Below are 15,255 nucleotides of genomic sequence, written 5' to 3'. Positions count from 1 at the left end.
TAAATCATCACGATTTATATCCACGAATGGCTTATATAGATCTTTTTACAGGGAATGAATGCATTCTAGGACTGTCGTCCAACCCTGGTCATAATCTAAACAGCCTCAACCGTGGCGTAATTGTATCTATTATAATCTTATCAATAACAATTATCAACTGGTTACTCCAGTTAGATTACAGCGATAATAAGCAGTCACACACGATTCCTTCCTATTCGAAACGGGTCAACAAACTGTTTAATAAACAGATACTTTAATATCTACAGAAAACAAGACATATGAACATAATATCTACTGTATATATGTATCATTATGTATTGTATGTACGTATTATCAGAACTCCAAACAAAGTTCAAGGTGTCTTTGAGAATGTACAAGTACAATTATAGGTAGACACACGAATTTATAAACACTTTCATTATTCTGACCGGTGATAAACCGGCCATAATTTCCGTAAATATATTTTTTAAACTTAATTTAAATAATGCGCTATCTTATTCTTTGCTTTTAAGTTGTCTATATGTGTGTGCCGTACAATTTGTTGCATTCATTGGTCAATGACCTCGTTAATACAAAGGTTTGTTATTCGAATAGTGTGATCCTTTCATTCTATATTAATCTATTTCTTTAAAACAGACCTCTAAGTTTGTGTTGGAGTTCGGAAATGGTGACCTCTCCTATCTTAATAATATTATTGTGTAAAACTTATATACCTATGGATGGGCTTCTCAAAAATAATGGAGAGTTTCCTACAAAGTCGGCAATGCACTCGTGATGCGTCTGATGTTGCAGATTGGACTAACATTACGGTGACCGCTTACAATTAGACTTTAGTGACTTGTGCCTGGGTAATCGGCTGCTGTACAACGTGTAGCCGTTTGCAACTCTTTGTGTGATCCACAAATTGTTGTTTCTGGTCTGGATATCATGTGTATGTTTGTAAACGCACCCACGACACAGGGGAAAACCCTGGTGTGGGCGGCTTATAAGATTACTATATTTATTTAGTAGCATTTCCGTAGTAATAATCTCAGAGAAACAAGTGATATTCCCTTTCCCTGATAACAATCGATATAACTTATGATTGCAAGTTATCGATATCTTTTATATCTATATACATAAATATGTATTTCCTACACATTGCACTCTAGGAAAGTCCATTTTATAACGATAATGGCTGACTCTAGGTATCACAAGAGGTTATCTGAAGCCTACAACGACATTTTCTGGGTTTTTATTATCACAGATAGGAATTGCACTACTTAAATAACTAGTAAATGTTTACTGGACATTTCCATTTATGACTAATGTTACCTACATGGTAAATCATAAAATAATAAATCAATAATGAATAAATATTTTATACCTCATTTATCATTTGATCAAGAATAGTTAAATTCATTGTGAACCTAACCTACCCATAAAATAGTTTATTAAATTAATCCGATAAGCAATATTTAATTTTAGGCGTAACTAATTAATAGAATGAGTTTATTATTGCACCATATTACGGAACTGATAACGTGGGTTAAACTTATCGATACGGTAGCCAAAACTAAACGCACGTTCAATTAAAATGGACCTTAAACCGCTATTATAAAGTTCAATATTCAACAACATCATATTTATGCTATAGTTTATTTGATCTTACCTTGTAACTGGGTACAGTTGGCTGAACTTCTGACATAAATGTAGACTGCAGGAGTTCTCAATGTGGCAGTTGAGTGGTTTGCCTGCGAAGGGAGAAAAGAGAAAGTGAGATTGAGATTATCCAAATACAGGGCAACTTCATGCCTTAAAAATAAAAATAATTTAAGAGCTATCTCGATACTTTAGTATTTTAGTGAGCTTGTTTATTGAGGACATCTGTCTGTATAATATAAAATCTATCTGACATAACGACAAATATAAAAACGACGAGTATAAAAACAAACACCGATTACCATAAAACCGAAGAAATAAAAGGAAAAATCTAACAATAACAGTTTAATATCGCCATTTGTGTTGCAAAACTGAGATCTATAAACGTTGAGGAAATGTAATTAAAAGTCGCCGCGAAACTCAATGTAACGCAACTCGATAAGGTATCAAGTAAACATCGTTGCAGCACTTATTATGGCAACTCAAATAACTTGGTTCATGCTTCATAACATTCCACTGATTAGTGGAAAGAAACGTAGACTCTTTTTTGTATTGTTGAAAAAACCTATTACTCAAGTTGATGGTCACTTTCAAATGCAGTCAAGATTTGTTTTATCCTTGAATTATCAGTTATCACTCTTTTTCTAGAACCTCTAAATGTGGAAGAGCCATGTTTCGACAATAATGGTCCGGCTCGACCGGAGGTTACCACTGCCTCACAGAACGACGTAAAACAACGCTTCTGTTGGATTTCGTTGTGTGAGTGAGGTTACCGGAGGAACAATTATTTAAAAATTAAAAACCCCTCCCCAATCCCCGATTCCCCAACAATCCTTTAATTTCTAACCCCCAAAAGGTCCGCAACCTACTTGTAACGCCTCTGGTGTTTCGGGTGTCCATGTGCGGCAGCGATTGCTTACCATCAGGTGATCCATCTGCTCGTTTACAGGTTTATACCGTAAAAATCCATTCTGATGATTAATATTATTTTCTTAACTCTAACCTATGATAATGCGAAGTTCGCCATCGTATAACACAAGCAATAACAAAGAGGCTCACCATTCTCATCTTCAGTTGGTGGATTAATAGGAGACCAAGTGACTCCATGGTCGAAAGTAATCAGAGAGATCAGATGCTCAGGTCCAATATTTGCTACTGGAGCCTTCGAGTCCACTCGCGAAGCAATGTAGATTCCCTTTAATCCTTCAACGCGGTACAAGTCCGTAAATGGATCTTCGGTCACATCCCTGAAAAAATACCCTTTTGTTTACTCGAAATATTTATACTTGATACATGATATGATTGATCTGTTTGTGAACGTCACCTCAAACTGACATTCCTGAGACTAAAATAAAAATATTTCTGCAGCCAAAAGACTCTGTCCTTGCAGACAAGGTTACAAATGACACGGTGCCATTCCCTTCGATAGGAACTGACTACGTGAAAGATGTATGAAGTATACACAACCAGAAGTATGAGCTGTTTATTGGAAAATTTAAAGGCCAACAACCTTTTTATTTGGGAAGGGATAAGTGCAAATATCTGTAGTCTAAAACCAAAAAAATAAATTTACATAAGTAATACTCACTCAAGCCAGCTGTCCTTCCAGTTTGCATCAGGGAAATAGCACAATATCTGTTCCAAACTCAACACAAAGTTGTACTGTGTGAAATTGTTGCTTATCTCTGACACGTACAAATTCGCTAGGGCATCAGTGTGCATGACAGAGACGAATATACGTTTGTCTGTTACGTCGGCAATGTGGAATCTTTTTAGATCTAATTCCGTTTGGAACTCAGCCTTGAAGAATGGACCTCTTTGGTGAGAAATGTACAGATCTAGTGTGTTTCTCTGGAAAGGAAAAAATACATATTATATAATTTAAAAAAAAACTAAATAAAACGGATTATGTTTAGGAAAACAATTAAATTTCGATTTCAACGCTTATTCATCCAAAACATTCAAAAACTAAAATCTGTGTAAAATATCCGTTTCGCAAAAAGTATTCAAATGACCTTCCCTTTGGTACATAATCACATGTTATAAGTTGGTATATTTAAGATACGAGTAATCTCCATAAATTCGAGTGTTATGTTAATAACAAGACGGCATTCAACCTTCAAACTTTCGTAGAAGCTTGACGTTAGACCATAAAACCTGTTCACATGCGGTAAAACTTCGCACTTAATCAATTTCCTACATCACAAGTACCTGGGTTTTGAAAACCTGTTGTCAACTACATAACAAATACTTAAGATGAGAAGTTAAAATTAATCATGGACTGATTGGGACGAATTAATCTCCAATGTTAATTAGAATGTGTCTAAAAATAAAGTGATATTTTCTGATGTGTGATGTGAACCTAAAATAAATAATACCCCATGACAGTAAACTGGTCGATTGTAGGCACCATCTACATAAGAAGGTTTGATATCTATAATCTCTTTGTTAGTCTGGGTTGGAGATCAAAATAAACTAAGTTTGGGTTTTATGGAGAGCGCTGTCGTGGCGCTGCTGAGTCTTAGGATACCCGCGGGAAGAGTAGGAATGATCTATCACCAAACTATTTATTCCATACATACACCTAATACTATTGGAAAACCCGAATTTATTTCGACTACAAATCGTGACCCGAGAATTGGACTGAAACTGACAGACTAGACTAGTTACGACCACAACACCAGCTTAGCACCTAACTGCCGTACTCAAAGACATTTAATGATTACTTAAACTATTCCTTAGTAAAGATTTTATATTAAAAACAATTGCTAAGGACTTGGGCTAAGTAATCATTAAATGACTCTGAGTACGGCGGTGCAGTACTTATTTATCGTGCATCTAAACTCTAAACGCAAGCGTCAGTTAAAATTACAACGCGTCAATAATCGCTTTCAATGTCAGTTACATAATAACATGCAACTTTATGTTTCCTTATATATTATATTATATGACTTATTAACAAAACATCTTTGTAATTTTACATAATAACTTTATAGCCAAATAAATACTTGAAATAAGTAGGTAATAACAATTTATTGTCACAATGCTTTGTATTTAACATGTATGACGACTTTTATGAGGACAAAATAATACAAAATTGTTGTTATTAAGACAAGAACTAGGAGTTTCAATGGTATGCTAAACTATGCCTTAGTGCCTGTGTCATATGATTGTAAATGGCGAATATTTCTGATGTTGGAGGTAAAGTTTGAGTCTAGGTTACCTCGACCTTTGAGGTCAGAACATTCATAACTTAGTATTTAATAGTTTTGTGTGCAGTTGATAGTATAACTTTAAAATATATTGACTTGTGTATACCGTAACCATAGACGAACCGTAAACGAAAGTAAAGTTTGTATGTCAATCTCACACCAAAATTGCTGGACGGATTTTGATCAAATTCCGCACAGAAAAACATGGAAGAAATAAATGATATAACAAACAAGGACGCAAACATAAACTTAGTTTTATATTATTATTTTAGTTTAGTTTAAAATTCGACCGTCTTAAAGATTAATTAGTTTAAACTTCAATATTTTTTATTAGTATTCATTTTAAATTTTAAAATATATTGGCCTTGTACGTTTAATTGAATAATGACTACAATCCAATAATATGTTGCAACATTGTTTGAAATAATTGAAAAAAATAAATTACGATTAGAGAGAGATGGGAATATTTTTTGGCAGACAGTTTACATTCAGATCTAAAGAAAGTAAGCAGGTATTGTCAAATCATTATTTATTACGTACTAAAAGAGATATTTATGAACATATACATAGAACTATGTATATAAACGTCACGTCAACGTCACGCCTTTTATCCCCGAAGGGGTAGGCAGAGGTGTTCATTACGACACGTAATGCCGCTATACAATGTACACCCACTTTTCACCATTTGTGTTAAATGAAGGTGAGCCTTTTGCCATATTATTATACTGGACACAATTCCAGACTCCGTGCTACTACTGAGAAATTTTCGAAAAACCGAAAACACGCCAGTAGTATTATTTTTGTATATAGACTTCTCTATCTCTATGTATAAAGACTTTACTTATTACCAAACTGGGTCCGTCCGCGATGTTTTGACGTCTAAACCATTAAATAAATTGGGGAACTAAAGTTCAGTTACACTCTAGAGACAGCGCCAGGCTATTTTAATCTCTATTGACCCGAGCGAAGCCATTTCTAAAGTTAGGACCTAAATAAAAAAGTAATAAATTGAAATGAATAGTGGTTCTTTTTATGGAAAATAAGGAAAGACTTCCATTAAATGTTATTAAAAGAATAACAAGTCATATGACTCATATCTATACACATAATTATAAGAACGACTTAAGCTTATAATAAATATGAAATACTTTAGTCATAATTAATAGTAATACCTAACTGAATGTAATATAATAATTAATGTAATATGATATAATGTAATACTAATTAAATGTTATTATTTTATTCTTATTTGCTACATTTCTACTAAGTTCATAAACACTCTCTATGTACATATATGTATTTTGTAACCACTAGGCATTTAGGTACACTAATATGTATGCAAAACAAAACACTAAGACGGTCGTGGCAATTTCTAAGGAGGTCGAGGATTTTATTAGAATACCTACGTAAAATAAAACCTTGAATTAAGTATTTTGAAACTAATCGTTATCAGGTATAGATCTTATACACGGTTGTCGTAATAATATGCCAAACTGCAGTGGTAGAAAAAAATAATGACAAATGTAATATATACCACTATATGACAAAGAAACAGGTTTATGTTACTCCACATATCTACAGAAATACGTCATATGTATAATCAAACAATAAAAGATACTGATATTTTGACTGGTGGCTGGGCAACTGGCTGCCGTGCAACATGTCGCGGGTTCGATTCCTGCACGGAACAACACTTTGTGTTTCTGGGTGTCATATAGTGTATGTGAACTTGTATGTTTGTAAACGCACCCACGATACGGTAATAAATCCTAGTGTAGGATTTGTCAGCAACTACCTCTTTATAGGTAAGGGTAAGTACCACCAGTTTTTGTACATCTCACTGGGCCCATTTCTCACCCCTACTAGACCAATAAAATAAACGAAAACATCAAAAAACTACTTTTTAATATCTAAAACAATGATTTCAAGCAAAAAGCACATACCTAACATTATCTTATCAAATTTAAAAGCAACTTAGTGCAAGCACTTAAAAGCATTAAAAAACGCGCGATACAAGCCAATGGTGTCATTTGTCATCATGTCTTGATGTCGCAACAATCCACCCACAACACAACACAACATGAAACCGTTGTTTATGTCCACTGAAATACTCTAACATCGTATTACGAAAACAATGACATCAACTTAAGCTCCACCGATAAGGTTTCAAGTGAACAGATCTTTCAACAGTTTCAAAATTCAACTCCTCAAGTACTATTTCGAGTATTTAGTTAAGTTTACAAAGTATCAAGTGGCAGGTCAGGTATTTTATTATTAGATACTTAACCTTTTGACTGCTGAAAAAACTTTTTAAGGATCCTTAAAGGCTCGAAATGTATGTGATAAAAATAAAACTAATGACTATACAAAAAAAGTTTCTTTTTGAATGTTGTTTGTAATCATGAGTACAATCACGTGTTTAAACACCTGTCACCCTATATAATAAATCATATCTAGTACTACCCATGCTGTTGACATCTCTGTCTAGCATTTAAAAGGAATAACCTTTTGTAAGACTGGCAGGTTAATAATAATTTTCTTATTAATTATATAATATTTATACATATATTCTCATATATCTCGGCCTTGTTATCATTAAATTACACTTGGGGGCACAGGAACGGAGCCACAAGCGTTTTTTCTTTCACATTTCTTTGTTAATATTTTCTATTACAAGTATTTTATTAATTACTTACGTATGTCTCATGAAAGGTAATTTAATTACCTTTAAAACGAGACCATCTTTTAGTGAAAGTAATGATATTTTTTAAAGTTATAGAGCGTTCTTTAAAGTGATAAAACGCTAGTGGCTACGTTTCTTTGCACCCTAGTGTATTACAATTAGACTGAATTCAAAGAAAGTTGTTTAAGCACAGCTCACGTCACGTCACCTGCCTTGTTACAGGATAGATAGGGAGTCAGTAGAATTATATGTAACTAAGGTTATATACTGTGTAGTTACTGAGAAACTGAAAAGGTAACGTTGATTCATAGAAATGCGAGCCGCATAATTTAATACTGACGTAGGTAGGTACTAAGTAATATTAGATACGTGGCTAACATTACAAATGAATATGGGGTGCTACTGTATACAATGTGAATAAGATGTAATCAGAGTACGCTTTATTGCGTGTGATGACTAATAAGGTGTAGAATTTGATGAAAGCAAAAAATGTACGCAAAGATCGATCGAAGATTGTAGCGTTCTATCTCTATAATTAGAAATTTCATCTATCTCCGTGGGAAAGTAAAGACGTACCTAACCTGACGTAACTAAGTATGAAAGATTATAGCATAATGGTATTTGTCATTTTTGTACACAGTCATCACAAGAATTATTGAATTGCGATTCATTTGGTTGTTCCAGTCCTATAGATTAAAGTAAAATTCCTTTCCTTGATACTAAACTTTAAACTTGAATTACTCAAATCTTATTAATACATATTAAGATTGTGTCAGGTAAAAATAGTACCTATTTAGAAATAGCAAGTCTAGATAGTCAATATAAACAAAATTATTATAGCATTTTTCCCAAATTAGACCTAAGGACATTTTTTACATAATTTGTACAGTAATTCATACATGTTATAAAATAATTATGCAGATGCTTATAAATAAAAACACGTCACGAAAACCGATTAGTATAAAACATTGAATAAAGTTCAAGGTTCATATTAGCATATAGTTCAGTATATTTTTATGATACTGAACATTAAGCAATGACCTAGATGTTGCCACAATAACTCAATATCGAATGCAAAGTGTAGTCACAAACATATTGAGCCTTTATTTTTGAGGGGGGAAAATCATCCAATGACGTGTCAGACTCTTACTAACTAAAAACCACCCCGTTCCTTCTCCTGCTTTGAACCGGTGCCCCGGTAACCTTTTACCTTGTCCGCAGCTCCGGAAAACATATTGAGCCTACAAATTCATTTATAGTATCGTCAATCTCATGTTTACAATAAAATTCAGTATAACACTCCCATTATTCCCCGAAGCACAATGAAACTTAAGACCTAATAGTCTATTAATCAGCAGCTTCCCTTAGGAGCATTCGACTAACGACTTTATAATATCGAACTAAAATTGAAAATACTTTATTCCCGTCTCGTTCTTACCGTCGACGTAGACGCCCTATTTCTAGAGAAATGCATCTCATCCTGACGTCATGCATACGACATTGCACGAGTATATTGTATGACGTCATATTCGTACCTCTCTAGATTTATTCTACTTCCCACTTTCACCCACGATCCTATCTACCGTAGAATTATATTAAAAGACCTATATTTTGAAAAACCGAACTAACAAAATGTTAAAAGTTTCATCCAATCCGAATGCAAAACAAATAATATATTCTAGTAGAAGAATAATAAGTATTTCTTGCAAATAAATTTAATTTGAATTTTGAAAAACATTATAGGTACGGGTCATACGTGATTTGTAGCATGAATTAATATAAAAATACGTACCTACCTATGCAGTTTAGATCAATGCCCCCTACTAGTTTAAGAAAAATAATATTAAATAACACAATATATTTAAAATACATTATTTAGGAGAAATCGTGTTGGTCGCTCATTAAATCACATAATTATTTATACCAAAGTACTTTCGTGAGACCATTCCATGTTTTTGTGTTCCATAACATGAAATGTTTATTTATGGTACTTCACTGTAACTATCATGTCTGTCACTATAATGACCTCGTTGTGTGCAAACGAACGCTCACTTTTTAAAGTTGTAGGACTAAAATTATTATATTGTTGACCTATTAACCTGGCCTCCGCTTTAACTCGAGTGTTCTAGACACTTTGTTATTCCTATTACTAGGTACATATATAGTAATGTAGACTGTGGTTAAACGTTTCAGTGTTGAATTTGTTGTGCTTAATTGACAAAAACGCTACCTACGAAACCACGACAGTATTATAATATTATTTACACAAATAAATTGAGCTGTAATCAGCAGCATAAAGCAACCAAAAATTAAGTTCTTACAACCTATTCCGGTTTATAAAATAATTGAAATAAGTATATGAAATAACTACCCCTTTTATTTCAAAACTAATAGTGCTTTTCCTCGTGTGTAATATAAGTAGTTTGTAAGTGTCGATCCTTCTAGATCATCGACTTCAGGAGAATAAAAGGTGTTAAATATGAATAAACAGGAAAATAAACAAAAATGGTCGCACTAACATCAACAATACTTATTAGCGGTAAACGACACGACAAGTTTAAGCAACAAACAGATCGCCTGTGAGTGCGGAGGCGGGCTGACTAGCACCGCCATTCAATACAAACAATAATGGCGTGTCAATAACCTAATATACATGTGCTTACTTAGTTGCAGTCACAATAAAATCCCAAGTGGTACATTATCGTATCAACTGAGGTGATTCGGGTAATCCGTACGGATACTTGAGACCGTCAAGGAGCCAGTTGAAGAAGGACAATTTGCCGCATTATTCGCTTGACAAGATACTTCCTTGCGCCGTGTACAACATTTATTCGTACGTACATGGTCCGAGGGGTGTACCAACTAAACGGTAGACCACAATCCTGCTGGATGACACTTAATTGGTGACTCAATTGTGCCAACGATATAAACTAAATTAACATTAAATCCGCTTTATTCATTCACTAATAAGAATAACACGGGTCAATTATTGCTTTTTCCTTTTAAATAATATAGACAGCAAAGCTAATAAACGTTCAAAAAAGAAGAAATAACCACCTATAGTGTCGTAAAATAAAGTTGTCAAATATAATGATTAAAGTCTCACTGCTGCCGGCAACAAATAGATAAATTAATGTGTAAACAGTTGAGTTCGATCTCGTTGAACTAAGCGTTCTGCTTCGACTATGCGTCATGTTGATGAATCAGACATTTCTGCGGTCATAATGTAATACCTAATACTAAAGTACATGATGAAAATTCATCTGTTTATGTCTGTTCTGTCTTCGAAACAATTGATAACGTCTAGCTTGTTTGAAACAGTAGGAGCTCTGTACTAAGCACGCTTGTGTGAAAACAATCGATAGGACACTGTTGTGTGCATAAATTATATCGTCACATGTTACTTTCGCATGAGTTAACGACTGATAACAGAATAATCGGATACAACGACATATTGTGCCTAGCACTTCGAGACATCGAATTATTTTTAGGTAGGTACGAACAAAGAGTTCGTAGTGAGGTGTAAGGGAAATTGCTTGTTTGGCTGACCTACGAGGTCACATATTGTCGGACGCCGGAATAACTTTATCGGCAATGCCTTGTTTATTAAATGTTTCCTGTGTCGCTGGTTTAGTGAGAGTAACCTTTGTCGAGGTTTCGAATATCGAACCCGTTTTATTGTTAAGTTTGATTTCTATGCACCCGACCGTACGAGCCATTCTAAACGAGTTCGTGAGCTAATTTTAACTGGGAATACCCCAAACCCTAACAGCATTACCGTTCTCTAACATTGTCGAGACTTGAGTAGAGTACATGAATGTGATATGGATATTTTATCAGTTGATTGACGTTATAATGTTCTAAACAAATTATGTTATGACCTAGGAAAGGTGACTTGTTACTGTTTGGTGTAAAATTCCTTTTATAACGACACGTGCGAAGCAATCCGTTTTTCAATGTCAATGTCTAATTTTGCCAATAATGAGGCAAAAAAATATAGACAACTAATCTCGTAGGTTTATTTTGTCATTACTATGAGACACTTAAGTAACTACGAACTACTTTTTGCTTTTATCTTAAAGGTACGAATATGCAAAGGTAGCAAAACGTGTTTTGGCGAGACTTTCTCTCCGAGCAATTTTTTATGGCCTGACTTTAGAGTGAACATTCAGCTGTACTTTAAAGGTTGTTTCATTGTTGTTTACACATACTGCTATGACACGATCAATATTGAATTATTAATGACTTGTTTACGTTAACATTGAGAATAAGAAGTTAGTTTCAGATAGGGCAACAGACGACGTTGACATCCAAAGTCCTATAGTTTAGGCGTAAAAACATAAGAGATAGGTATAGATACATAGAATAACTTTAAGTAAGTAATAAAAAAAAACTTACGTCTTTAGATTGTTTGGTGGCGAACATGTAATCTCCTTTGATTTGGAAGTCTTTGGCCTCTTCGAACAATATCTGAGCATTGACCAGGTCGGTAGGATCGCTAGCACTGAACACGGTGCTCGTCCCATCAGGCTTCCAGCGCTCCATGTAGAACACCTTCGAGAAACCAGGACCCGACGACCAGAAGAAGGTTTTCACGTAACTTTGGATCATCTTGAATGTTTTTCCTCCGTCTAGGGTCAGGTATAGCTATGGAAATAAGAGAGTATATAAAATACTGATCATTTGATTTAGTAACCTATTTTATACATAAATCGGTTTCATAAAAACATACAGAATAGGAAAAAGTTGCATTAATATTTATATCTGGACGTTGTTCATCATCGTTACCTATATTTAATTTATTAAGCAATACATAGGTACACTATTACCTACCACATATGACTGACAATTAGCGGAATCACATCAGGAAAAACGAGTAGAAAAATACAAAACAAATTCGTTCGTAACAAGATTGATGATAACTGACAAGAAAAATTGGTTTAGTCACATCAATATGCATTCAGCCATTAGGTCCTGTGCTAGTCACATGACGGTCAAACGGTCTTATAACCATATGATTGGTGACATCCCTTCGGCCATGTCCTCCGTTATTGTGCCACACGACTGACCCTCACGATTAGAAATAACTCGAAACTGCTTAATTGGTACCATGTTTAGTAAGGAATGGGATTACTATGAACTATTATATGGGACCTTAACACAAATAGAGAAAAGTGGGTTTCCATTGTACGGTGGCATAAATGCCCGAATACTCAAACGCTACTCAATTCTAAGACGCTCTCAAATGTAATGCACTATCAATTCTTTATAAAATGACAGAGATAGCACGATATTTAAGTACAACTTAAAATTGAGTAGCGTTTGAGTAGTCGGGCGTAAGTGCCGTAATATGCACCTCTGCCTACCTCTTCCGGGATAAAAGGCGTGACTATACATTTCTTTTTATTTAGTAAAGAAATGTCGTGAGAATCTGTGTTCCAGTGTCTCAAACAAAGTGTTCTATCAACCAATTAAAAGTAATTTCAATTGTTGTTTCGCCTATTGTTGATTAAGGAAATCGTAATCGTGTTAGTGTCGGCAGTTAGGCACATTAACACAATTAAATACACAGTGCGCATAACAATTACGTAGGTACTTTTGAATAAGTAACTTTTCAATTTTACCGGGTCAATTCCCGTGAAGTATGTTCTAATACATAAACAAAAAGCCTTTTTTGAGGGGGAAAATCATCCAATGACTTGTCCCGCCTTGGGCGAAGCGAGAGGGAGTGTCAGACGCTTACTGACTAAAAACCACCCCGTTCCTACTCCTGCTTTTCGAGCCGGAGCCCCGGTAAACCCGCTTGGAGTCCGCAGCTCCGATAACAAGAAGTTTCGTTTGTACGATTCTAACAAGTACGACAGCTTAATGATTAAACACTTACTTTTCTATTAGTGACGACTTTGTCCAAAATAACGTATTTGTCAGGAAACTCCTCATCGAAAGACAGCTCGCTGGGGTGGAAAGAGAGGTCCGACCGGTGGATGGTGCGTCCATTGTCACTCGTGTAGAAAAGCTTCTTGTTTGTCGAGTCCACGAATACACACTGCGAACAAAACAATAAGATTAGTACACAAGACAGGTAAATTGAAAGAGAATCAATTAAGTGCAGCAATGATTTAATAAATTCGTTGCACAATTAGCATTTTTCCAATTTAGTTCAATGCTATATTTTTTAATTATTATTAGATGGACATCCTGTACAATGTCGGAAGTTGTGATGGGTAATTCATATAAGTGTAGGAAACAGATATGATACCGTTATGACGTCATTATGACTAATTGCTAACCGGAATTCAATTTTTCGTTATTGCAATTTATTTTATTTTATATCAAGATTGGCCAAATATGTGTCAAGTTTTAAACGCAAATAAATACTTATTTAATATTATAAGGTTTTTATTTGACTTGTGTATTTCTGTTTCTGCTATTTTTAAATAAAAATGTAGTGTTACATTTTTAAGGTAAAAAATATGATTAGTGGCGTTTCAGGTTACTTCGTTCCTCAAAAATAAATTCCCAAAATGTAATATTACACAATAAATAACAATATTCATGTGGGATGTACTATACGTGATTTATTACAATTAAATACTAAGCACGACTGTGCGTAAAAAAGAAACTAGGTTGCTTCGCATCACCTCATCCATACCTAACTGTAAACCTCACATAAGTACAGGTTTAATAAATAACAAAATTACATGCGCACATTTTATGTAGTGCAAAAGAAATTACTATTTGTCGAATTTTGGCGAACAATATTTAGCTTTATTGTAATGGTAATAAGTATCCGAAACTTAATACAAAAGTTAATAAAACAAGTAGTGTTGGTAAATACCAAACCGTCTGTTCTACCTAAGTGTGAATGACCTCGAGTTCTTAGCGTTGCTTATTAGGCCAGTAATAGCCGCTATTTGCATTATGATAGAATGTTTTTGTATATGTTATCCATGATTGTCTTGTTTTCAACAATATTAACATTATATTATTAAAATAGTATTTAATTGCGATCCGAACATTATGTACCTGTGAATTTGCATCTCAACTAATGCTTCACTGAACAAGATTACTTAAAATAGAGTAAAAACATTAGCAATTGTTTTTCTCAGTATACCTTGACATTAGGTATACCGTAAGTTCGTTGAACCGTGCACGTGATACGAATGCGGCTATCTATAAAAGGACAAACTGTCCTGTTAAGATTCCGAGCTTATGTGACTTGTTACAAGATATCTTGTGGATACCACAATATTGTGACACTTGCGTTCGGTCATGTTACGGTAATTTCCAATATCTAGGTAATTTGAAAATAGCCAATCTTCAATAAACTCAATAAAATTATTTGACTGAATTACTCAATACTTCGTGTCGTAAGCGAAATCTAGGTAAAAGAAAAACGAACATATACCTATTTTGTAGTTCAAAATATAAAGTAAACTTCGCGAAAATTATATAAAAGAAAAACTAAGCTTGTAGTTTAAAAAAAGGAAAGGAAGCTTAGCTATTACCACTGCTTTAGCTCATCTTGATTCAGATCCATAGCACAGGAATTAAATATTTTAATTTGATAGAAAAAAGTAGGAAATAACCAACAAACAGTACAATCTTACTAAATATTTATCTCTTCATCACCAAACTTACCTACAGAATTATTTAATTACATACTCAACAACATTAACAATCATCATTTTTGCTTTGCCATAGTCGGGTAACAAATAT

The 15,255-nt window shown here is 34.1% G+C and overlaps 1 protein-coding gene across 2 annotated transcripts in view; it reads right to left on the bottom strand.

Annotated features, from left to right (window-relative positions):
- LOC118267786 (40S ribosomal protein S19a) overlaps positions 1-15,255 on the bottom strand; it is a 43,473-nt gene that overhangs the window by 20,879 nt on the left and 7,339 nt on the right. For both annotated transcript variants that reach the window (XM_035581974.2, XM_050694349.1), the window contains 5 exons: positions 13,421-13,582; positions 11,935-12,183; positions 3,230-3,492; positions 2,701-2,888; positions 1,652-1,733 (listed from right to left, as the gene is read on the bottom strand). In XM_035581974.2, coding sequence (XP_035437867.2) covers positions 1,652-1,733; positions 2,701-2,888; positions 3,230-3,492; positions 11,935-12,183; positions 13,421-13,582 — 944 coding nt within the window. The remainder of the gene's footprint in view (positions 1-1,651; positions 1,734-2,700; positions 2,889-3,229; positions 3,493-11,934; positions 12,184-13,420; positions 13,583-15,255) is intronic.

Source organism: Spodoptera frugiperda, chromosome 6 (assembly GCF_023101765.2).
Source record: "Spodoptera frugiperda isolate SF20-4 chromosome 6, AGI-APGP_CSIRO_Sfru_2.0, whole genome shotgun sequence".
NCBI lineage: Eukaryota > Metazoa > Arthropoda > Insecta > Lepidoptera > Noctuidae > Spodoptera > Spodoptera frugiperda.
This window is presented reverse-complemented; position numbering and strand designations above follow the sequence as displayed.